Source organism: Myotis davidii, unplaced genomic scaffold (assembly GCF_000327345.1).
Source record: "Myotis davidii unplaced genomic scaffold, ASM32734v1 scaffold390, whole genome shotgun sequence".
NCBI classification, from domain to species: domain Eukaryota; kingdom Metazoa; phylum Chordata; class Mammalia; order Chiroptera; family Vespertilionidae; genus Myotis; species Myotis davidii.
Window position 1 is genome coordinate 2,415,307 of NW_006282748.1, and position 27,303 is coordinate 2,442,609.

The 27,303-nt window shown below is 36.2% G+C and overlaps 1 protein-coding gene across 1 annotated transcript in view; it reads right to left on the reverse strand.

The window, feature by feature from the left end:
* Positions 1-3,280: 3,280 nt before the first annotated feature.
* The window catches only part of DPY19L4 (dpy-19 like 4 (C. elegans)), a 38,408-nt gene continuing 14,385 nt past the window's right edge, over positions 3,281-27,303 (reverse strand). The window contains exons 8-20 of the mRNA XM_006753209.2: positions 24,955-25,078; positions 23,904-24,038; positions 21,923-22,054; positions 21,721-21,819; positions 21,100-21,173; positions 17,032-17,190; positions 16,194-16,313; positions 14,205-14,325; positions 12,132-12,188; positions 11,435-11,517; positions 9,684-9,816; positions 7,240-7,398; positions 3,281-4,677 (exon numbers count right to left, since the gene is read on the reverse strand). Coding sequence (XP_006753272.1) covers positions 4,513-4,677; positions 7,240-7,398; positions 9,684-9,816; positions 11,435-11,517; positions 12,132-12,188; positions 14,205-14,325; positions 16,194-16,313; positions 17,032-17,190; positions 21,100-21,173; positions 21,721-21,819; positions 21,923-22,054; positions 23,904-24,038; positions 24,955-25,078 — 1,561 coding nt within the window. The 3' untranslated portion in view covers positions 3,281-4,512. The remainder of the gene's footprint in view (positions 4,678-7,239; positions 7,399-9,683; positions 9,817-11,434; positions 11,518-12,131; positions 12,189-14,204; positions 14,326-16,193; positions 16,314-17,031; positions 17,191-21,099; positions 21,174-21,720; positions 21,820-21,922; positions 22,055-23,903; positions 24,039-24,954; positions 25,079-27,303) is intronic.

Genomic DNA, 27,303 nt, shown 5'->3' on the forward strand with positions numbered 1-27,303 from the left:
GTTGGTTGGGCGGCGTCCTGTGCACTGAAAGGTGGCCGGTTTTCGGGCACATCCCCAGTAGGAGGTGTGCAGGAGGCAGCTGATCAATGTTTCTCTCTCATCGATGTTTCTAGTTCTCTATCCCTCTCCCCTCCTCTCTGTAAAAAATCAATAAAATATATTTTTTTTAAAAAAAGGTTGCCGGTTCCATTCCCAGGCCATGGTGGTCAACAAGAACAAGTGCGGTGGCCAAAAGGGAGCCAAGAACAAAGTGGTTGATCCATTTTCTAAGAAAGATTGGTATGCTGTGAAAGCACCAGCTATGTTCAATATAAGAAATACTACTATGTATTAGAAAAACACTAGTTATGAGAACTCAAGGTTTATGTATAAATAAAAAATAACATTTTCCAAGAATTTTATTATGGAAACACAAGGGAGCGTAATTAAGCATGAAATAATTTCATTCATGATAATAGACACATAATAAAAATGTGAAGTAAACTAGTTGACACCCCAACTCTTTTAAAGGATTTATACTTACTGAAATTAATTTTTATTATTTTGCAAAGACATAACCTTAGTTACAGGATGAGCACATTTAATCTAAATATTCAATGTAATAGATATAATTCATAAGTCAACATACATAAAACCAGTTGTATTCATCTTTGTTAAACAGCTGTACAAAGCTATTAACATAAAATATGAAAGGATTCTTTAGGAAATATTTCAAGCCATAAGTCTGGAATGCATGTTTCTTTCTGATTAACAACGGTCAGATGTTCAGTGTATCTCCTATAGAACTGCATATAGGATTATATATACCGAGATTAAAATATTGCAAATTCTAAGAAACTTATAAACAGATTGGGTTCCAAGATGCCTTTATAGTAAATGCAGCAAATCTTTTTTATTATGAAAAACAAGTTTAATGTTTAGAAACCTTAATGGATGAAACATAGTTGAATCAAATATATTCCTTTGCAATTTTGTCCTCTAATTTTCTTTAAACTGTTAACTCTACACATTAAAAAACTTAAGCCATTGTTTCAATAAGAAATTGTCAATTTCACTTGCAACTTTTTTAGAGTTGTACTTTTAATACATATTGGGATCTAAAACTATTAGCAAATAGCAAACACTATTTTAAAAACTGGACCAATACAGAGAGAATATATTGATGCAAATCAGGAAGTAGTTATTTGCTTTACAGAAGATTCTTAAATATGCAGAATAATTCATAACATATGCCCTCTAAATATTTATGCATTTAAAATAAACGTACCAAAAAAAAAAAATCAACTGACATACAACTTTTAGAAACCCCACCAATGTTATAAAGAGAGGCACTAGTTTTACCCACAAAAGGCATCAAAATGTTTTAACAGTTCAAAATAGACGGGCCAAGTAACAATTTTTCAAAAACAAAACAGTTTGATCAGATTCACTGTGTCCTTCAAGAAATTCCTAATTTTTAAAGCGTATTTTTCAGCCCTGACTTGTAACACACTTTGACCTCCACTTCTGCGTTTCCCTTGAATCAATCTGGACTGTGTGGAAGAGTGTCCCGCCACAGAGGCACTGGCAATGTGGGTTCATATCCTGAAAAACATGCTGTCTACACACAAGTAATAAAGAAAAAAGTTCCAAAGTGCAATGCATACTCCTGAGGTTGTAAAACCCACCAGTCTAACAAAAAGCACCAAGATACAGATGCCAAAGGCAGAATAAACAGAAACCAGCAGAGAGTCAATGTCACAGACCTTTTCAAGTAAGTTTTATTTGTTGGATTGTTTTGCATTTGCAAGCTAAATAAATGAATTTAGCAAGCTAGAAATCTCATCTCTGCCCTTAACAAAAATTTGCTTATTAGTGAAAATAGAATAGTGAGGTTGTGCTTAATAATAAGGAAAAAGTTACCAAGTTTTTCTTATGGAAAAAAAAGAAATGGATAATATTTTTTCAAAAATATGAAACTTTGAAATAAAGACGTTAAGGCACTTATTTCAATGTTTTTAAGGGCAAAGTATGTTTTATATTTCTTGAAGAAATTCCTTCCACACAAATACAACAAACTTTGCTCCTCACATAATAGTGTTGTTTTTTTTTTAATCCTCACCTGAGGATATTTTTCCATAGATTTTTAGAGAGAGTGGAAGAGAAAGGGAAAGACAGACAGAAATGTCAATGTGACAGAAACACATTGATTGGTTGCCTGCTGCACATGCTCGACCAGGGCCAGGGAGGAGCCTGCAACCCAGGTACGTGCCCTTGACCAGCGAGGGCACATAATAGATCTTTATTGTCAAACCTAACAACTGTAAGTTACCCAAACAGGATTACTTACAGAATGCTTAATCATTTGTTACTCTACAAATACGTAAGGAAATTAATTAAATGCACTCAGTTTTCCAGTACTATTGTTTTAACTACAGTTAAAATAGAAACAAATAAGCTTACTTCTCATATTCAGTATTATTATTTCTATATTGAAGATCACATTTTCCTTTTTAACTGATGCTGAATGAAAAATTCATTATTTCAAAAATTCAAAGTTTCTCCAAATCTGTTTTATTTAAGAAATAAGTTGACAGAAGCAAAAGCAACTTACTAATATACCACAAACAAAAATAAAACAAAAAACACACAACAAACTAATTCTGCATATTTGATTATAATGTAAATCAATAAAATTCAATTAAATATTTCATGCTACATAGAAAATAGGCTGTTCTATTTCCCTTTCAAAATATGCAAGCTGACTTTTAAATCACAATGTTTTACATGTTTTTTGTTTGTTTGTTTGTTTTTATATTTTATTGATTTTTTACAGAGAGGAAGGGAGAGAGATAGAGAGTTAGAAACATCGATCAGCTGCCTCCCGCACATCCCCCACTGGGGAAGTGCCCGCAACCAAGGTACATGCCCTTGACCGGAATCGAACCTGGGACCCTTCAGTCCGCAGGCCGACGCTCTATCCACTGAGCCAAACCGGTTTTGGCATGTTTTACATGTTTTACATACATAGGTTAACTATGGAAATATTTTCATAAGGCTTGAAGCTAAATATTAGTGACTCACTATTAAGATGTACAGAGAACCTGAAATACCCTGCCTACAGCTATCTTAATAGAATTGTTAAAAATTACATAAAAGCTTGAGAACTAATAAAATTAATGCACCAGATATGACACAGCCATCAAACAATCCTTACGCTCCAAAAGAGCAAAGCATCCTAGAGCTAGTCTGAGAATGAATGTGCCTGTGTACTTTTAAAATATATTACAGAAAATAAAGATAATGGAAAGGTGCTCCCTTTTAATGTAGAGTAGTGAAACTGATTTTTACAGTACTTTGAAAACCTGGTCACTAAACAGATATACAAGATAAAAATAAACATGCATCCCATCCTAGCCAAGTAAGTCACTTTAGATTTTCTTTTTATAAATGATTAAAATATGAAAATATTTAACTTAGAGGAACTAAGTGCTGTGAATTTTATAATTGTCATTTGGTTCTTAATGTTGAAGACTGCCTCACAGTTTCACAAATAATAGCACTTTTGTTTTATAATACACCTACCTGTAAACAGAGGTATATTTAACAGTATCTGTACATATCTCCAGAAACTGTAGCTCGTTTTAGTGTACATATTTTTATTCTGATAACAATTTTTTACCTAATATTTTAGTACAAAACATGTGAATAGGTTATAAATCCCATATTTGTATTTTTAAAAAACCTGATCAACATTCTTATAAATGTCTGTTTTAAAAAAATATGTAGGTACAGAGAGTTACTACTTATGATGATTAAATTCATATCAAGTTTATGAGCATAAGTGACAAAAGCTAACCACTTAAAAGTCATAAAGTAATAAAATGCAATACCATGCACTATGTAAATTACTAAGAAAGTGCTCACTTATATAAGCAGCAGATGAGAACAGTATCATGGAAAATCTGGATATACCTTTATATATATCCTTAAAATTCACTTTCCTTTATGCCATTTCCACTTTAATTTGAATGCCACATATTTTCAGCTAACATTTACATTAGCTATTTATTGTAATATTTCAGTCCTATTATAAAGCATAAAATACCATTAGAAACTGCCTTGAATGTAAGAATAATTCTTCTATAATTATATCATATTAAGTATATATTAAACGTTATGTTTGAGAAATATACTCAGACCTTGAATATATTCAAATTCAAGGTCAATGTTATGATAAAATAAAGATTTCTGAGGAAATTTTGTAATAGTTTGGAAGGTGAAATCTTGAAAGACAATGTAACAGTAAGAAGAGTCCCTGGCTGGAACACTGCAGAGTGGTAAGCAATAACATTTACCAAAGGCCAGTGATGCTTCATCTTCTATTCCCTACAGAACTCTGGGTCCAGTTAACGGCAGGAGAGGAAAAGCAGCAGCAACACTTCCAATGTCCAGATTCTGATTTCCAAAAAGACCCCCATTGGTACAAGAAAATCAACATTTTACTTCAGATGGAATAAGTCTCTACTATGTTCAAGACTGAAAGGATATCACAGTGTTGATTTTATATACAAAGTAGGACCTGTTCCAATACACTCTAGTGAAATAATTCACATATGGAGAATAGTTAATTTTGACCTCATGACAAAATCGCCCGTATTTTGAGTAGGTTAACTTGTCACCCTCTTCACAAACCACCTATCAAGAGATATGAAACATAATATTAAAAGCTTATTAAGGTTATAGGATAAATAAAAGCAATGTACAAATGATTACATTCCTATGGAAATATATTATGCTAAACATGAACTCACATTATTCAGTGAACATCTCATATTGTTTAGCGAATAGAAGCCTCTTCATTAAGAGAGTAACCTTAAAACCATGCATACTTCCAAAATAATATTTAGAACAGTTAAACAGCAGTCTTTACCTTCCCTGTAAGACATGGAAGAATAGTGCCAAGCAATGGACACGTTTTAAAAATAATTTGCAAAGTGATCCAATTTATTAGCTTTAAGTCTTATACTACCATTGGTTTAAAGAAACGAGGACGTGCCTGGCTGGTGTGGCTCAATGCTTGAGTGTGGAGCCATGAACCAGGAGGTCAGGGTTCAATTCCTGGTCAGGGCACATGCCAGGGTTGCTGGCTTGATCCCCAGTAGGGGGCGTGCAGGAGGCAGCCAATCGAAGATTCTCATCATTTCTCCCTTCCTCTCTCTCTGGAATCAATAAAAATACTTTTTTTTTTAAAGGGAAAAAAAAAAAAGAGAGTAACCACATACACTAAACTTGGGAGCATCCCACTGAGATTGAGAAACCAGTATAAAGTGTTTCTAATTTTTAAAATATTCAATTCTAAAATGTAGAAGGCTATATCTCCATAGTCCATTAAGAACCTTATCAGGGCTGAGAAATGAACATCAGGGTGGGGCAAAAGTAGGTTTACAGTTGTTCATGTAGAAAATAATACGCTAATAGAGAATACAAGAACACACTCTGTTTCCGCATACTCACAACTGTAAACCTACTTTTGCTTAACCCTGTATTTTTAAAATTTTGATGTGAGAGAGAAACATCAATCAGCTACCACTCATATACACCAACTGGGGATTGGGCTGCAACCTGGGTATGTGCCCTGACCAAATATCGAACCCACCATGTTTTGGTGCACAGGGCAACACTAACCAACTGAGCCACAATGGCCAGGGATATATTCTTAATGTATATTCAAACATTTCTCCTGGTGTAGAACTGACTTACAATCATCTAGTAAACAAGTAAATTTTTATGACTTATCCAGTGCACACCTTTACATTCCCACCTTAATGATGTTCACTAAGATAGCTTAGCTAGCTTGAAGGATTTTCTATAATAAAACACTAAATGTTATTCTAATGCCAACAAAAAATGTCAGAGAGCCAACTTTAAGAGTAAAATGAGAGATGAGCTTTAAGTCCATGCCTGGCATTATATGCAAGTGACCTGATCTTGGAGCAAAAAGGTAGCCAAACGCAGAATAAAAAGGCTCCAGAGAGCAGAGAGCAATTCAGTAATTACTGAGTACCTGTGATGTTCACTAAAATTCCATTTTGTCACCAATTAAGCAAAAGATCTCAGATATCAAGTACCAACAGAGAAAATTCAAAATACATGCAGCAGAAAACAGAATAGGTTTATATTACAAACTTAGGAGGTCATGAAGAAAGAGAAAGATGAAAATCATAAAAACTAATTTCTCACCTCCAAACTGGTCTGATAAGACAACTGATTATTTAGGAAAGAACGGAAAAAATATTGGCCGCAACCTGAATAGAATGTGCACTCCAACCTAGAATGATCTAATGACCTAATAAACTTTTCCTAAGGTCCTCCACACTCAACTTTCCCAGGAGTAAAGGTACCCATTCCAGACAACACTCCCCGGCCAGTCTTCTTAATTGCTACACATACAGTATACGCTACAGGCTGAGAGGTAAGATAGTAGATATGGATCAAATTACAATAAATTTCTCAACATAAGGACATAACATTGCCCAGCTCGTGCTGCTCAGTGGTTGAGCATTGGCCCATGAACCAGAGGTCACGATTCATTTCTCGTTCAGGGCCCATGTCAGGGTTTCAGGCTCAATCCCCAGTGGGGGGCTTTGAGGAGGCAATTGATCAATGTTTCTCTCTGATCAGTGTTTCCATCTCTATCCCTCTCCCTTCCTCTCTAAAATCAACAAAAACATATTTTAAAAAAAAGGACATTACAACCAGCTGCTCTTTAGATTATTATGAGTTAAAATCATTCAAATTATACCATCGTTTTCTTTTTTAATGCTTTTTTTCAGTATTATTTTGTATCGGTTTCAGATGTATAGCATGGTAGTAAGACAATTATGTACGTTAAAAAGTATTCCCCTGATATTTCTAGTACCCACCTGGCACTGTACATAGTTATCACAATATCAGTGATTATATTCATTATGCTGTACTTGATATCCCTGGCCATCTTTTGCTAATAAATGTTGAACATGCATAAGTATAGGTAATAAGTAAGAAATCCACGTATTGGAAAAAAACCCGCCCCCCAAAATATCCAACTTTTCTTTTGTATATTGAAAAAATACTTCAAACTACTTTTAGTAAGTTCTGCCCATTGTTAAATAACTTTTAATTATATTCTTAGCTAAGTTCCCAAACTAAGTTTGAAGATTACATGTTTACATAAAGTCATTTTTCTCAAAAAGAATTCATTTCCAAACGGTTACTTACATGGCCATTTGCAATGTCTAATAAATCTTTAACCCTACAGCCTCTCATGGTTCCCACCTCATTGCAGATAGCGTCCTCTACAATTAGGTAATTAGCTTTGTAAGATGTCAGTATTTTATAAATGTCCTCAGCAGATCGCTTTGAATAGATTTGATAGATCTGAAAGAATATCATTAAAGCAGTTATGTTAAAGGACATTTAAACCTTCTGTTAAGCAAAACTATACATTAAGCATCCACTATGCTCTTTCTTTATTGTGTTCTTAGGACTGAGTACTATCTGTGGAAAATAAAGATATTCACTGAAGCTTGATTCCTGCCTTCAGGAAGTTTATAAAAGTACTAGAGGCCCAATGCATGGATTCTTGCACCAGCGGGATCCCTCGGCCTGGCCTGTGGGGATCAGGCTGACACTAGCAGTCCGACATCCGCCAAGGGGTCCTGGAGTGCGAGAGGAAACTCTGCAAAGTTGCTGTCACTCGGTAGCTCCTACGTTGAGCGTCTGCCCCCTGCTGGTCATTGCATGTCGTAGCTACCAATGGGTCTGCTGGTTGGCCAGTCAGCTGGTCACTTAGGCTTTTATATATATAGATTCCTATGCAATTAGCCATTTGTATATCGTCTTTGGAGAAATGTACATTTAAGTCTTTTTTATATTCTTAATTTTTTATTTACTTACTGATTTTAGAAAGAGAAAAAGGGAGGAAGGGAACAAGGGAGGGAAAAGAGAGAAAGAGAGAGAAAGAGGAAACATTGATTTGTTGTTCCACTTATTTATGCACTCATTGGTTGATTCTTGTATGTGCCCTGACCAGGATCAAAACCACAATCTTGCCGGACCCGTTTGGCTCAGTGGATAGAGCGTCAGACTGCGGACTCAGGGGTCCCAGGTTCGATTCTGGTCAAGGGCATGTATGTTGGTTGCGGGCACGTCCCCACTGGGAGGCGTGCAGGAGGCAGCTGATCGATCTCTCTCGTCGATGTTTTTGGCTCTCTACCCCTCTCCCTCTTCTCTGTAAAAAAATCAATAAAATATATTTTTAAAAAAACACAAACAAACACAATCTTGGCATAAAAGGATGATGCTCTAACCAACTGAGCTACCCAACCAGGGCTACATTCAAGTCCTTTGCCCATTTCTCCTCTGCTTTATTGAAATATAATTGACATATAACATCATGTGCACTTAAAATATACAATGCACTGATTTAATATATTTAAATATGGCAAAATGATTACCACCATAATGCTAGCCTCCATTATGCCACATAATTACCATTTCTTTTTTTGTGATAAGAACATTTAAGATCTACTCCCTTAGCAACTTTCAAGTATAAAATACAGCATTAATAACTATAATCACCATTTCATACATTAGATCCCCAGAACTTACTCATCCTATAACTGGAAGTTTGTATCCTTTGACCAACATCTCCCAATTTCCTACCCTGTAGACCCTGGTAAGCACTCCATGTTTCTATGAATTCAGCTTTTAAAAATTCAATATATGTGATATCACACAATATTGTCTTTCTCTATCTGACTTATTTCCCTTAACACAGTGCACTCAAGATTCATCCCTGTTTTTGCGAATGGCCTTTGCCCATTTTTAAATTAATTTGTCTTTTTATCATTGAGTTGTGATAGCTCCTTTAATCTTTTATATTACCATGTATCAGAGTATTTTGTACTCATTCTATACATAAAATAAAGTCAGCAAGGTTAAAAATAACTTGACCATTGTCACAAAATATTGAATGAGCCAAGGATGCCAAAAATTCAAGTTGTGATTTCATGGGATTTTTCATTTCAATTTTTCTCTTTAATTTTTTTTAAAAATTGATTTTAGAAAGAGAGGAAGCGATAGATAGATAGGTAGGTAGGTAGGTAGGTAGGTAGATAGATAGATGACATCGATTTGTTGTTCCACTTATTTAGGCATTCATTGGTTGATTCTTGTATGGGCCCTGACTGGGGATCTGCCCTAATAATTAGGTCATGTCTCCAGACATTGCCAAATGTTCCCTAGGGGAATAATTGTCCCAGGTTTGAGAATCACTGGCATAGGAGAGCATGTAAAAATCAGTCGCATGTCATGAATTATAGATATGTGTCTAATTCAAATGATATGGTCTCTGAACATTAAGTAACTAGATACCATTCTAATGTTATACTGAGTATAATAGCCCACAATGAAACATAAACCACAGTGTAATAGATTTTTAGCTTGGAAATACAAAGTGTATCAAGACATTAATTGACTTCTTTCCTTCAATAATTTGATAGCAATGATATTATGTAGCTTTTTAAAAATTAAAGCTAATTAACTCTTTTAAAATTATTTGGATTTTCCCAGCTCATCAGGAACATAGGCATCATTACAAAACTATACTAAAATAGAGTGATGTTAAAAAAGATCCAAATATAGAATCTAAAATGCCTTACATTTTCGTTTCTCTTGAGCAGATCATCATCATTGTAAAGAGGCAAGCTTGTCACCATCCATCCAGTGCATAATTTAATCGCACCCATTAACTGTGGACTCCCTGCAAACACAGCTGCAACTGGAGCTTGCCTTCTGCAAAGAACCATAGAGATTTAGACACTGGAAAGGTAAATATACTATTTAGATCACTCATCTATGTAAACTCCGAAATACCAAGCAACTTACAATATATTTTATACTTATGTTTCAATGTCAGCCTTCATTTTATTTATGGATCCATTCAAAAATAAACTGAGTACCTACTATGTATTAGGAATGATTCTGAGTGCAGAAGATATACAAATTTTTTAAGGAGGGGGGTGGAGATAAGATCCTTGCTTGAAGACAATCTATATACATAAAAGCCAAGTGACCAGAACGACTGATCACTATGATGCACACTGTGACCAGACAACCGGCCCAATTGGGGGCAGCCCCACCCCGCTGCCAGCCCTGGCCAGATCAGAGGCGGGGTCCAGCAGGACAACCTCCCTCGGCCCCTCACCTCCCCTGCAGGCCCAGCCCTATCAGCCCCCATGGGGGTGGGTCGGCTGGACCCCACCCGTGCATGAATTCATGCACCGGGCCTCAAGTAAACATATAAATCAGGTGGCACATGGACAAGTCAATTCTATGCTCTCAGCTGATACCTACCCAAACCTAGACATGTGAGAGAGGCCATGCCAGACTATCCAAACCCAGCTGAGCTGGCCTGGACCAGAGGAATCCTCCCCACTCCTAACCCTCAAAATGGGGCAAAATAATAAGTTTATTGTTTGTAAGCCACTAAATATTGTGGTAGTCTACTATGCCATAAAACTAACCGACACAAACAAATTTTATTTTCAGAAATTACTAAAGGTCTAATTCTAGAGAGCTTGATTCTTACTGTTACACTGTCTCCTCATGTGTTTTGTAATTTTACAGCTAATCTTCATGAAATTTTATTTGTGGAACCCTCTGGGTTAAGGATATGTCAGGTATTCCAGACCAACCCAGAGCCACTTTTTATGTTGATTTCTTGATTTGGGGTTTCCAAGATTAGTCAAGTATAATTTCAAACTACAAACCCTTGTTAATTCAGATCCATTGCTACAAATTCAGAGATATTTTTTTGACCAAGAGCTGAGGTCAAAAAAGGTCATGCTTTCTTATCATTTTTCTCTACCACTGGATGGATCTTTTGCTAGTCAATCCTTTCACTGGTAGTGTTACCCTTTGAGAGCCCCTTAGTTATATATGTGTATATTGGGGGAGGGGAAAAGTTGTCTCAGTTATAATTCTCTGCTTCCATAGGCCTAAAATCATATCTCTTGTATTGGGTGGGCATTAAAATTGAAATAAAAAATCTTGGTAACCTTAATTACCAAGACTAGCAATCCACCATTTGTCCAACTCCAACCTAAGGTGAAAGAAACACCCTTTTGACTGTTCAAATAAAAGGTATTTGTTCCTTTTTATTCCACATTTCTAGGTGTTTGATGGCAGAGAGTCTCAAATCTCAGACATATCAATGCTATATTTTCAAAGGAGATGAGTTCATTTAGAAAATTAGAATTGTAAATCCAATAAAAAATTAAATATCCCTAAAAATACAATGTAAAACTTTATGAGAATTTGAAAAAACATTATTATTTACCCTGAATCCATAAGATAGCACACAATGATTAATTAATAGTTTAACAACAGTATTGGGCAGTTCAGTTCTTACTTTATCCAGGTCATAAGTTCCACTGTATCTGGGTCATAGAATTCTTGTAGTTCAGTTAATTCTGTCATTAATCTTGGAAAAAACTAAAATGCAAAAACAAAACCCACCCAAAGAATAAGTATCTAGAAAGTCTAAAACTTTTCCAGAGTATCTGAAAAGAGACTTGTTTACAAACAATTTTAGAACACTGTTCTGACAGTGACCTGCTCAGTCTTCTCAACCCAAATCAACTATTTTATGGTTAATTTATTGTCTAGACTCAATAAATAATTTTATAATTACCAAGCAATTAGCAGTTGTGTCTTTTATGCACACACATCATAAATAATTTAATTAATTTGAGGTCAAATAGTTCACATGTTTATTGGCGATTAGTTTCATGCTATATTATAATTTCTACTATTTTATAAATATTTACATTTTGGAGTTGCCAAAATACTTTTTAATATAAACACTGTTTATTCAGCAATTTCCTTTACCAATTATAAATTGAATCAATGACAGTATTAGACAACAGAAAATTGCATCAGATGGTATTCTAAAAATATTTTAGCTTTTCTATCATGTTCTTAATGATAAAAAAATTAATATTACTAAGAATACCAGACTTTATTTTGTTAGAACAGTATTTCAATATAAATATCCTACACACATATCTACCTTATAAAGTTTTAATACAAAAATCTGATTTTCTTACCTCCTTCCATAAACTGAGACCTATTATAGTGGGCACAGCCATACTCAGAATAAGAGCCTAAAACATGAAAGCAAAAGGGTTATGAGTAAATACATTTCAGATTGTACTTTAAAGTACTAGACACTGACTCTGTGACCAAGCACATATCAATAGTTACACAAATTTAAGTCAGCATGAAACCTAGCTCATGAAGTGAAATGGTTGAAGACCAATGATAAATTTAAGACATATTAAACTGGAGGTAAAGTGAAACATACATATTTACTATATAATTTTAAGGAAGAAGATAAAAACAGTAACACACATGTATTTCAAATAGCAGATCAATATTTGACAATTTTGACAGGAATTTAAGTTATGAAGAGTACAAAACAGCCACCTAAAACAGTAACAACAGTAACAAAAACACAATGAAATAACATAGGCAAAATAGCTAATATACATCAATATACTAGCATGCTGAAATAAAAATGTATAAATTCCTTGGGAAAAACTGGCAAAATACAACGTGACTAATATTAAAGGTAACTATTCATCATCTTTCTTCCCAAGTCTTTCTCCTTATTGTCCCATGTTCATTGGTGACCCCATGATCCACAGTCATAGAAAACAACAATTTCTCCCTTTTCTTCATTCTCCCACACTTAACGGGCACTAAGTCTTATTAATCTTCTAACTATTCTTTTCACTCCAGTATAGCAGAGTATGAACTGAATGGACTTTGCAATAAGAAAAACCTAGGTGTGAATCTTGATGTCCAGCCGTATAAGCTATGTGATCTCAGGAAAATTATTTGACCGGTGTAGGCTTTAGTTGTTTTTTGTCTATAAAATACTGATAATAAAATTTAGCCAACAGGTGTTTGTAGGGGTTGAGTAGCATGTGAAATCCTTTGAAAAATACCTGACACATGTCGAGCACTCAGTGAATTAAAGCTTTCGTTACTTTCATCTACCATGGCCTGTACCTGAGTGACGGCATCTTTCCTGGCTCCAGTCTGTCACTGTAAGTCTATCATTCACGGAACTGTAAGGGTGAGCTGAGAGAAAACTGTAAGCCTGTCTCTTACACCCCTGCCTGCAAGCTCCATGCCTTCCTGCTACCTGTAGGATAAGACCAAGTGCCACAGCAGGACACTGAGCAGCCTCTGCGGCCTTATTCTCTTCAACTTCTCCAGTCTCATTTCTGGACCCGCCCTACCTCGCCTCACATTTTATGTGCTAACAACACTAAATGCATCATGCTTTTTCTTTTCCTCTGTTTTTATACCCTTTGATTACATCATTCTTTGCCTATCTGTATTTATTCCTTCTACCACAAATACCCTTTATTCCCCCTTCATTTGACTAATAACTTAGCATCTTTCAAATGTCATACTGGAAAGTCTTAAAAACTGAATTAGGTATCCCTTCTCTGTATTCCAATAGCATCAATACTTTTTTTAAAAATATATGTTTTTATTGATTTTTAGATAGAGAGGAAGGAAAAAGGAAAGAGAGATAGGAAAATTGATGAGAGAGACACATCAATCAGCTGCCTCCTGCATGTCCCTACCGGGGATCGAGCCCACAACCCAGGTATGTGCTCCTGACCGGGAATCAAACCTGGGATCTCTTGGTCCATGGGATGACACTCAACCCACCGAGCTATACCAGCCAGGCGCATCAATATTTTTTATTAGCTACTTTTATGATCAGGAGACCATAATCTACATGATGAAATTAATCATGTTTTATTTATCTTAGTACTCCAAGCACATTGCACACAGCAGGCAGTATAAGTGCTCCATTCACACTGAAAATATACCAGAGATCTCAATCAAAACAAGATATAAAAATTAATTCTTGATAGCCTCTGACATTACTGATTCACTTTCTTTACCTTTTATGTTTTAAGTTGTCTGCATTTCTTTTACACTTAGAAATTATTAAAAATGTTTTTCACAGGATCTCTTTTTCTACCCGTAAGTTATAATGTGACTTATTCATGCTATTTCAATGGTATTCAATGTGGTTTCCATTTACATTAACTAGAAGAGAAACAAGTACTTAACCTAAAATAACAATGACTCACCAACAACACTGGGTGTACAGTTCGTAATCGAAGCCACTTGAAAAGTGTCGTCCAAAGTTCAGGAGAACATACACCAAATGCTGCCAACATGCATACATAAGGAGTCCAGAGGTATTTCAAGCTGGAAAAGACAAAAGGAGTCACAGAGGAGATATCCTGTGAACATCAATACTACAATCTGGTTTATAACTCCAGGAGATATCATATGCACTGAGTTATATTATAGAATATCCCCTCGAACACAAACTCTCTGCTCTAGAGATCCAGGGGTGGGCAAACTTTTTGACTCGAGGGCCACAATGGGTTCTTAAACTGGACCAGAGGGCCGGAACAAAAGCATGGATGGAGTGTTTGTGTGAACTAATATAAATTCAAAGTAAACATCATTACATAAAAGGGTACGGTCTTTTTTTTCAATAGTTTTATTCATTTCAAACAGGCCTGATCCGGCCAGCGGCCGTAGTTTGCCCACGGCTGGATTAGACCATTATGCAAATCCACGGATTTCTCTGTATCCAACCCTTGCTCGCTATTTTATTGCAAGAGCCTATAAATTAACATCTCTACCTTTAGACTCTCCTCCAGCTCAACCAAATGCCAAATGAATCTTCAAACATAACTGTAAGACACTTTCTGTTCAAAATTCTAATGGCTCCACAGTGCCTACTGAAACAAGTGAAAACTCATCTAAATAGTTTTCAGGACCCTCTAAAATATGGCCTTGACTTGCCTTTCCAGTTTTAGCTCCTACTACATCTCTAACTATGATTAGTGTTCCAGACTGTTTGAGGAACAATCTCAATGCTGCCATCCCATAATGCATATAAGTTTTCCCTCCTGGTACAAATGTACCCCTCTGCCTTAGACTCTGATTTCCATTACAGCCAGACTCCTTGAAGTCCACGCTCATCTTTCTTTCCCACCTTCTACTCTATCTGATCACATCTTCCTTTTAAAAGTCCTCCTTTGGCTCTGAGTTGCTGCTCTTCCTATAGTCCCTCCACCGCAGTCCCTACTACTACTCATGCAGTTTCCAATTCCTCAATAGTTTAGTTTTAGCCCCTTTCCTCCATCTCCATTGCTTCTCTCCTCTAAATTCTACTGTGACACCTTCTTAATGGCTTATTTTCTTCTAATCTTGTTTTGCTCAAATCTTTCTCAATTTTTGCTGCCAGAGAGATCTTACTAAAAAGCAATCTGATCCTGTCAAATTTTGGCATTAAACCACCTAATCTGGTCCCTATTTATTTTTCTAGACATTATCTCTTGCTACTTCCCGCTTATACTTCCCCAAAAATACTTCTTCCCAAATTACATATACACCAGGAAAGTGACCGTCGGGCCAATCTCTATTTCTCTCTCAATACTGTCACCCCATTTAGGAAATGTTCCTTAAACTGCACTCTCCTACCCACCTCCACAACTACTAGTAAATGCCTTTGTGACCTCCAGTTAGGTTAAAAAAGTTTTATAGACTTTGAGTTTATTATATAAAGTTTTACACATGTATTCTTGAAAGTATCCACCAATTACCATTAGAAAGGACACTTCTTTACTTAAGAAAATAGGTCAGCCCTGGATGGTGTGGCACGGCTGATTGGGCGTCATCCATGTACTGGAAGTTGCTGGTTTTATTCCTAGTCAGGGCACATGCCCAGAATGCAGGCTCAATCCCCGGTAAGGGGCATGCAGGAGGCAGCCAAATAATGTTTTGCTTTCACATCAATGTTTCTTTTCTGTCTCTCTCTGTCTCTCTCTCTATCTAAAAACTCAATAAAAATATATTTTAAAAACTTTTAAAATATATCATCGATTGGCTGCCTCCAGCATGCCTCCTCCTGGGGATCAAGCCAGCAACCAGGGCATGTGCCCTGACCAGGAATAAAACCAAGACCTCCTGGTTCACAGGTTGATGCTCAACCACTGAGTCACACTGGCCAGGCAATAAAAATATATATTTTTTAAATAGGTCAAATAAAGTACACTTACCCTTCTATAATCATTGCAAGAGAACCAAAAAAAATAGTGTGAATCACATGATAAATTATTTCTGGCCTTTCTCCAATTCGTCCATCTTCAAGAGTAACAGTTTCTTTCAGGGACTCACCACTACAGAAAGGAAATATGTTTTTTACTAAAATAAATATTTGAAAAATAAAGATCTTAAATTTCCTTATAAAAAGAAATATCAGTAGTTCTGATCATTTGAAAGTATATTCTGCTAGTCCAATACTAACTTTCCTATCTCCAAGTCTTTGAAAATGGCTTTTAGAACCTAAATGTAACTGACTCAGTGAAGACTAAAAATGAAAGTTCAGAAATATAATTTAAAAAGTGTTTTAGGATCCTTTCTAAGATCAATTATTACTCACTATAATTGCTAAACCAATATAGTTAAATCATAATTTAAACAACTAAGCTCTCAAAATCAAGATGCCACACACAATCCCTTTTCCAACATGATAAACATTTAAAAAAATAATCAAACATTATAATTAAAATCACTTATACTACTAGCTTCATTGAGGTTAAATAGAAAAAATTATTCTTATGTTAAGTAAAAATCTAAGTAAATTATCAAGTTTGTGAAAGCTTACCTGAATACTTAAATATTACTCCTAAACTAAATCTGGATATTACATGTTTAGATTTATAAACTTAAATTTTATCTGGTTAACTTATATTTTTTACATACTAATGAAGAGGGAATGAAATTAGAAGCTCAAAAACAAATACACAAATATTGGAGGAATATTAAAAATAAGTATTTTATATACCATATTTCCATAATATATTAGAAATGTGATTGATTCTCATTGGTACTTACTTAATTCTCCTAAAAATAACTTGCATCATAGAAAGAAAACAAATAATTAACACTAAAATATAGAAAGGTAGTAAAGAAGACTGTGTCAATCGCAAAAAAAATTCTTGAGATGGTGCCTGTAGGGATTCTTGACATAGGAGCCAATTCATTGTGAAATTCCTACAGAAGACAAAAAGCATTTTAAAATAACAGGTGTTTTAAACTGCTGACCATAAGAGTATTTTTTTTTAAATCTCAGTAGAAACTTAGATAAAACAAAACACATTTCTTAAATCCATTCACTTATAACGGCCAGACCCCACCCTTTACAAGTGAAGAAAATAGCATTTATGACATCTCCTCAACAAACTGCTCCAGTAAATGTGAAACTGCGGCTTTCTGTTACCAAGGAATGCTACCATCTCTAGAGCCCAATACAGTTTTAAGGGAGTTCCATTTTCTATTTGTATCTGGAAGACAATAAAAAATTCAGCTGTCCAACCTCTACATCTGCGCTATCCACTATGTTAATACTAGGTACATGTGGCTATTAGCTCTTGAAATGTGGCCAATATATACCCTGGATTTCAAAGATTAAAAAAAAGCATTTAAAAATACAATATATATTAATTTTTAATTGTTTATACATTAAAATGTATTTTTGATCTGTTGGATTAAATAAAATACAGTACTAAAATTAAATTTACTTTTTTCTCTTTACTTTTTTAACATGGCTACTAGAAAATTATCTATGTGGCTCACATTATTATTAGATAGCCCTGATTTTCACAAATGTAACTCAACTGGAACCTCTTTTTTTTTTTTAAATCAATGTATATATATATATTTTTTTTTTTTAATATATTTTATTGATTTTTACAGAGAGGAAGAGAGAGGGATAGTTAGAAACATCGATGAGAGAGAAACATCGATCAGCTGCCTCCTGCACATCCCCTACTGGGGATGTGCCCGCAACCCAGGCACATGCCCTTGACCGAAATCGAACCCGGGACCCCCCAGTCCGCAGGCCGACGCTCCATCCATTGAGCCAAACCGGCTTCGGCTCGGACCTCTTTTAAAAAGAGATATGTAATTACTAAGACAGAAACCATAAAATTTGATATGTAAACCTTTTAAGCTATGAGAAACAGGATAACCTTTTTTTTACTCTAAGCTAAATATGAGCAACAACACGCTCAATTATATGTAGTTTTATCTGCATTCTCATTCCCAATCCATCAAGTTGTGTGTTTTTTAAATTTCATTTTATCCTTAATCCCTAGCCCTGGGGAAGGAGGTAAGAGATGGAGTGATGTTCAGAAGTGCTCATGGACTCATGGAGAATACCTGCTTCAAAAATCACTGGACTAAAAAAAAAAAAAAAAAAAAAAAACACAAAAAAAAATCACTGGACTTAGAAGATTAAAATTTCACAATGTGTTAAACAGCAATACAGCTGTGTCAAAGAAGCTGCCATCAAAATATCTTGCACTTACAATAAATGCACATTTTTAAAATCTGCCTATTAAAGTTATTAATTCTATAATGGTCCAATTCAAATCCCAATTTAAAGGCTGAGACCCCCAGTATCAGCCTTTCCTTCTCAATATTCTCACAGCACTTTACTTATCCCTCAATGATCGTCCTTAATGCAATCTGCCATATGTTAGATTGCAGTCATTTTTTTAACCCCCAGAGTACGTGGCCTAGTTCCTGCATATCCAATAAATCTTTATTAACATTTCATTAGTGGTTCCTGAAAGTCTGTCTCAACAGAAATGTTTCCTAAAATACTGGTGAACTCCAAATCCTAATATCCAATTGGCACACTTCAGCATAGGGCATTTACTGTTTATACCAGCCATGTTATTATTTGTACAAAAACTATTTAATAAAAAAAAGAAAAGAAATTATTTAATGAGATGGCAATATTCTTAAGGACAGGAACCATATCTTATTCTTTTTTTAAAAAATATATATTTTTACTAGAGGCCCAGTGCATGGATTCGTGCACCGGTGGGGTCCCTTGGCTGGCCTGCACTCTCTTGCAATCCGGGACTCCTCGGGGGATGTCAGACTGCTGGTTTCGGCCCAATCCCCGCAGACAAGGCCAAGGGACTCCCCCGGTGCATGAATCCGTGCACCAGGCCTCTAGTATGCATATAAGATCTTTGGTTAACCTCTTCCCATCCTTTCCCCCCCCCTTCCCCTCTGAGATTCATCAGTCTGTTCCACGTTTCCAGACCTGTGTGTTGAACATCTGCCCCCTGGTGGTCAGTGCGCATCATAGCTACTGGTCGAATGGTTGCTTAGGTTTTTATATATTTAGATTAATTTCAGAGAGGGAGAGAGAGAGATAGAAATATCAATGATGAGAGAGAATCATTGATTGGCTGCCTCCTGTACGCCCTCCTCTCCCCCGCACTGGGGATCCAGCCTGCAACCCGGGCATGTGCCCTTGACCGGAATTGAACCTGGGACCCTTCAGTCTGCAGGCCAACACTGTATCCACTGAGCCAAACCAGCTAAGGCCATGTCTTATTCTTAAAACACATAATACATTACCTTGTGAAATAAGTCTAGAAGCTGACATGCTGAATAAAGGGGCTGACATAATATGAACTAAGAAACAAGGACAAAAGCAGCCCTTAATCCTAGGCTCATTCTTGAGTCTTCCAAGGTTAAAGAGAAAAAAAGTCAGTGAAAAGGGCAGAAAATTACAAATGTCTACAACCAATTTTTACTAATTGCTTGCTATGTATAAGGCCAACATATACCAATATCAATCAGGGCTTTCTAATATAGAACATGGCCTTCTAAAGGATCATTTTATCTTAGACATACGTATATGGCTTACACTTCAGAAGACTTCTCCATTGTTTAAACCATGCCAAATATTTTGTTAACTGTGATATATCACAACATGAAATTACATGCACAGTATCTAAAATCCCATGTTATTGCAGCAAATGATAATAGGGGTCTGAGGTATAGTATATGAATTAGAGAAATGTGCAGGTAAAATATATTTCCTGTTATGCAAATAGACTGTCAGTATGTAAAATCATGTATTTCATTTTAGGCTTTAAAAATGTATTTAACAAACAAACAAACAAAAAAGGCGAAACACTGTACTTGAATTTTAAAAAACGTCAGCTTCTAGCTGTCCTCTCAGTGCAGCAGGCAGTGTCAGTCTCATAAAAAGTCAGCTTCTTCGCCAATCACCACTGTAACCCCAAGATGAGATTCTTTGCTATGAAATAAATATCTTACTGCTTAACCCCTTTTTTGTGCCCATATCCTTTTTAAAATATCTTTTTTATTGATTTCAGAGAGGAAGGGAGATGGGGAGAGAGATAGAAATATCAATGATAAGAGAGAATGATTGATCGGCTGCCTCCTGCACATCCCACACTGGAGATTGAGCCTGCAACCTGGCCTGCGTGCTAATTGGTTCATAGGTCGATGCTCAACCACTGAGCCATGCTGGCTGGGCCCCATACCCTTTTTCATGTAAGCATTTTGCCAATGTAGAGGTTAAAATTACTGTGTTTCTTTATTCATTTTAAATCTCTCATTTATTCTGACCTTAGATTACACCATTATTCCTTATCAAGAGAGAAAGTAACCTCTAAATACTTTGATGCTACTGAGGTTTAAGTATATCCAATTTCAAGAAGACTTAAATATTTTAATGAGAGAAAACATTAATGTCAGGTTTTTTCTAGATATAATATCCCAAATTACTTATTTTCTAAGTGGTATTTAGTTAGGTGTGTACTTCCTCCTTGGATTATTTTTGTTCTTTATCGTCTAAGTCAGCGGTTCTCAACCTGTGGGTCGCGACCCCTTTGAGGGTTGAATGACCCTTTCACAGGGGTCGCCTAAGACCATCGGAAAACACATATATAATTACATATTGTTTTTGTGATTAATCACTATGCTTTAATTTTGTTCAATTTGTAACAATGAAATTGGGGGTCACCACAACATGAGGAACTGTATTAAAGGGTCGCGGCATTAGGAAGGTTGAGAACCACTGTTCTAAGTGGTATAGAGTTAGGTAAACTTAAATAATCTAAAACTTACTTAGTCATATTTAGTCCAAGTTTCACTTCAAGGAATTTCAGCATGTGCCCATTTTCTTTGTGTGGGACAAACGTCTGGAGGAGAAAAACACAAGTTACCACAAAAACGATTTGCTATACTTACAGCAATATGCTATTGTCCAATACTACAAACAGAAAACACAGCAAGACTACAAAACAAAAAATATGAACGAAATACTACACGGTGTAACTATGAAGCAAGATCTATACGCATAAGTCCATCACATTACTTTACACTCAAGCCTAAAACTATAATGGGGTAGTAAGATTTCAACCATATCCCATCTGGCTTAAGTAACCTACCTACTCTTCCAAATACTTCTGACTCATCTCAGTCGATTCCATGTATTACTTAATGTTAACTGCATAACAATGACTCTTTAAATTAAATGGAAAATAAAGCAGATGTATTTTTAAAGTATATCCGGAAAAGAACCATAATCCTATTTTCTAACTTAATATGCTAGGCATGATCATTGGTCAACTCAAAATATTTCTGTACACACTATTATCTTGCTATCTCATTACCCTCATTAAAATGTAGTCCACTCTATTTCATAATTTCATTTGTTCTGCTACATAAAGACACAGAGGTACTTACCTTCATTATAATATTCAATGTCACTGTCAGAGTACACACCAAATAAAAATTAATAAATTTCATTATTTTAGCTACGAAAGTTCTTTTCTTCACATTTAGCTGTGGGGGGAGGAAGGGAATAAAATGAACAAAGAAGTGAGGCATAAAAAATTAACAATTTAAAAATTCACCATAAGAATGATAAAAAGGCAATTCTAATTACCTGAAGGCACTTAACAAGCATTAAGGCTACTACTAGACTTAATAAAGGAGACACCAATAACGCTGAATTCTCAAACTGCAGTAAATATCCCAGAAACAGAGAAAATATATAGATTTTATAAACTTCATGAACCTGTAGGGACAAAAATAAAATGAATAAGAATAAAATAAATTTTATTGTACATATTTTCATTAGTTTTGTTTAGATTTTACTATAATTGCAAGACAAGTGCTCTATTATCATTTAGGACAATATTGTGCAAATGTTCAATCCGTTTTTTAATGTTATGCTATGTAATTAATTTATCACATCCTTCTTAGAAAGAATTCTTGCAAACAAAGCTAAAAGTTTTAAAACTAAGGACATCTAAGTCTGCTGGAAGAACCTTCTGTAGTCCCAGGCTCTGGCTTAATTTCACTTGGCTACTTGTTGTTAAAATGTGTCTATGCAACATCAAACTGCATAAACCTTTAGCAGCAGTTCCCGAATCTACCCAATGAAAATAAAATATACTGCCATAGCATGTAGGAACAGAGAAAAGTATTTTTGCATTGGGTATATTTAACAATGAGCATAAGAGAGTTAAATTCAGTGTCTTAATAGAAGATCTCCCAGGAAAGTTATGTCTTAGTGGATTTATTTTTTAAAATTTAATAGTATAATAATTTAACCTATCCAAAAAGTTAATTCATTTTATTATTATTTTAATCCTCACACGAGGATATTTTTTTTCATTGATTTTTAGAGACAAGAAAGGAAAGAGGGAAAGACAGAGAAATATCCATGTGAGAGAAGCTGATCGATTGGTTGCCTCCTGCACACACCCTGACCAGGACCCAGGCCTGGGAGGAGCTTGCAACAAAGGTACATGCCCTGGTCTGGAATTGAACCCGGGATCCTTCAGTCCACAGGCCGACACTCTATCCACTGAGCCAAACCAGCTAGGGTGTAAAGTTAATTCTTCTTAACCCCTCGTCTGCTCTTTTATTAGCAAATGTGAAAATGACTGAGCAGTATTTCTCAACTGTGTAAATACTAGTAATCTATATTCATCTTTCAAGTGTTTCCAGCAGTTTTTATTCAAGACTAGATGCCCGAAACCCGTGCAAGAGTAGGCCCTCGTGGCCCCAGCTTAAGATTGATCCCCAGCCCTGGTCAGGGCACGTGCAGGAGGCAACCAATCGATGTGTTTTTCTCACATCGATATTTCTCTTTGTTTTTCCCTTTCTTTTCCACTCTCTCGAAAAATCAATGGAAAAATATCCTCGGTGAGGATTAAAAAAAAAAAAAAAAAAGAATGCTTATAGCAGCACATGAACTGAAAAAAAAAACCCCTGAAATTTCCATCAACAATAGAATATATAAATATAAATGAATAAAATATAGCTCAGAACATCACCATGGATGAATCTCAAAGGCAAATCAGATAAAAGTACACAATGAGTTACAGCTTATTTTTTAGGAATACACAGCTAGCTGGTAAAAACCATAAAGAAAAAGAGGAAAGAATTAACAAGATTCAGGACAGTTAGCCTCTGTTGGGCAGGGAACTGGTTATGATTGGGGAAGAGTTAGAAAGGGGCTTCTAGGCTATTCAAATACTCGACTTCCAGGCCTGGGTGGTCAAACACCCATATTATATTCTAATACTGTATATACACCAGACATATACTCTTTTGTACATGTCCTATATTTCACTTTTCTTTCTTTTTAAATAAACAGAAACAGAAGGAGGAGAAACGGCTAGAAATGGAGAGGAAGCACGGGTGACTCTGTTTAAGCAGATCGTATTTAAAGGAATTTCAAAGTGCATCTGAAAGGACAGAGGAGATGAACTTAGCAATCTTTGGAGAAGTATAAAATCAGAGACTATTAAAACATTTTAAAATAAAGCTTAAAAGTTAGATGGTTTTAGATACAACACTATAAAAACATTTATTCCTCTGATGTTAAAGTCACAATTTCAAAATGCCATTAATACCTTATCACTTTGCTCCAGTGAAAAATTATCTAGCAAAAACAGAGATATTGCTTGAAGAAACAAGAGGTAGTGGCTGTACTCCCACATCATCATAAACATGTAAGTTGAAGCACTCATCAATAAGTAGCAAAACCTCTAGGGAAAACAAAAGAAAGAAACTAAATATCAATAGCATTATTACTATAAATATCTATGAGGTTGTTACCTCAAAGTGGCAGTTCTGTTATTGGTTCAACTTTACGCTAATTCTTGAAATTTTGTTTCTAAACAACATAATTATTAGTAAATCCTTACGTAAACAGTAAGATCTTAAAGCACTCTAGAGAGAAATCAATGACATCCTTCAAAGTTCAACATCACACTGAGAATTTCAGAAGACAAAGGGAAAAATAAAATAAAATTCAGTACAATTTTCTTTCATCACCAAAGAGGTAAAGTAATATAAGAAACCTGGCTCTGGTGGGCTTTTCTTGTTGCAGAAGTAACTCTTTTCACCCTAGAAAATATTTTCACTTCCATCCTGCTTCAGTCTCCTGAAACTCACTAACCTACCTACGTCTCATCACAGAAAACAAAGGTAAACAGAAAGATATGCAGTGCTACTGTAATAGTTAATATTGCTGTCATTTGTAGACACTTTTTATATTTCATTAATATTTCTTTAACGTGTGAAGACTAAAGGCCATCAGTGCTACAGAAGTGAGAGAAATGGTAAAGTAACAATGAGATTTTCAAAATAAGGTATTATTCATATATTTGTCAAGTAACTGTACTAAAACAATATATCTTCTTTCTCCTAAAAATAATTTATTGTCAATTAGAATGCAGAATAACAATGTTATTTATATCAGGACTACCTAACTATATCATTTACTATGTAGTAACTAAGCTTCATTGAATTTAATTCATTATTAGCTTTAAAAGTATGTACCAGATTTGTAATATGTCAGAATTGTGAGAAATCAATTTGTATCTTACCCACCAAAACTATTTGTATGATTAATGAAAATAAATCCCAACTTATGACCAAAACAACAAAATTCTATCTTACCTCTCCATAAGTATTTAAGTTGCTTTTTAAATAGCCAGTAAGTGCAGCAATTTGGCATGCAAAATATGGTAGTGCCCAGTTTTCTCTTAAAGGAATGGAGTATTCAATTCTTGTTGTATCCATCCTAAAATAAACCACAGATAAAGAGCAAAAGAGCAAGACATTATATTTGTGCAATACTATACTTATCAAAACACTTTCCCACACATCTCATTGTTCTCCATAACAATCCTGTGACGTAGACATAGACAGAGCCAACCACCCCATCAGCCCAGAATTGGGGAGCTTAATCCAGCAGTCCCTGTTCCAAAGGTTCTAGCACTGTGCAACTCACAAATTACTGCAGTTAAATCTTTAAAACTCTGCTCCAGAAACACTTCTGGGGAGGAGATGAAGGGATCCTTCTCTAGTCACAATAGCACAAACTGAGTAGACTCTCTGCCAATTATTCTTTACCCCTGCACAAGCCTCCTCGCTGCTACCTTCCTGAACACCTGCGCTACTCCCTCTTCCCCTCCCCATGCTTCCGTGAGGACCAGAGGCTAACGGTGGGATGTGACAAAATCAAATGAAACCCACTTGTTCTCCCCAGTGACTGAGTCTAGCAGATAGCAGCACAAAACAGCAGTTCAAAATATTTGTTAGGTCAAGTGGGGTTCATAGACCTGCAGACACATTCACAGAGCTCGGCATGCTCTGAGTTCAAGTTTGTGTCGAAAGAAACTCCAAAAGTGCAATTCCAAATGCCAAGGCGAGAAAGAAATGTGTACACAGGGAGTCACTAATTTTCTCATGCCAGGAGAGCCTGCTGCTCCATTTAACACAATTTATGCCAAACCTGCACGCATACAGGCAGACGGAGTGATGAGGGCCTATCTGAACGGCTAAGGCGAGCGCCTGGCTGAGACTGAGAGCGGTTTTGCCCTCACGACGATACACCCAGCAAGTGGCGGACATGCTTTGTGAGGAGACAGTTCATGAGCAGGAGTCGCTCAGGACTGGACAGTAAGGAGAGCTGGGCAGACACTGTCCCCACAGCTATGGGCAGCATTTTACAGCAAGATGTACACAGTTCTTCACCTTTATTTTATAAACTTTTATACAGAAGAGAGAAGAGAATGTATCTTTACTTGAAAAGTTCATTATCAAGAATTTGGGGGCTGAGGGGGGGGGGAGAATGAACTGTCAAAGGGTGATTTGAAATTTTCTGCAATATTAAGCTGGTGCTTAATAAGTAATAATAAAGAAATTTCTAACATTTTGTCAGGAAACAAACAAATACTTGTGTAGTCACTTTCCACGGTGTACCAGTTAGTCTATGTGATAAATAGTACAGGGGTGGGTAAAAGTAGTGAGTATGTGAAAGTTTCTTCTTCTTTTTTTTTTTAATTTTATTGATTTTTTTACAGAGAGGAATGGAGAGGGATAGAGAGTTAGAAACATCGATGGGAGAGAAACATCGATCAACTGCCTCCTGCACACTCCCCCCCACTAGGGATGTGCCCGCAACCAAGGTACATGCCCTTGACCGGAATCGAACTTGGGACCCTTAAGTCCCCAGGCCAACCCTCTATCCACTGTTTAGGCCCCGATCCCACAGGGATCCTGCAGGGATCGGGGCCTAAACTGGCAATGGGACATCCCTCTCACAATCTGGGACCACTGGCTCCTAACCGCTCGTCCTCCTGCCTGCCTGACTGATCGCCCCTAACCACTCGCCTGCCTGCCTCATGGCCCCTAACTACTCGCCTGTCTGACTGATCTCCCCTACCCACTCTGCCTGCCTGCCTGATCGCCCTCAACTGCCTCTGCCATGGCCTCCACCGCCACGGCTTTGTCTGGAATGACTTCCGGAAGGTTGTTCAGCTGTTTGGTCTAATCAGCATATTATGCTTTTATTATTATAGATATTTTTCCATACGTACAACTTTTGCCCTCTATATGGCAGAGTGATGGCATATCATTCTGAGATTAGGTTATGAAACGTATCTGGCTTCCACTATGGCACACTCAATGCACACTCGTTGGATCATTCACTCTAAGGAAGCCAGCCAAGTTGTGACTAGCCCTGTGGAGGGGCCATGTGATGAGAAATGAAGGCCTTCTAGGCCAGCAAGGAAGTGAGGCTTCTTAAAAACAGCCACAGGAGTGAACTTGGAAGTAAATGGTCCAGGCCAGTCAAGCCGTCAGATAACTGCAGCCCCAACCAACTCCTGACTGCAACCTCATCACAGGCCCAGAACCAGAACCACCCAGCTACGCCACTCCAGATTCCTGACCATCAGAAATTGTATAAGAATAGCCCTGGCTGGTCTGGCTCAGTGGATAGAGCATCAGCTTGAAGATTGA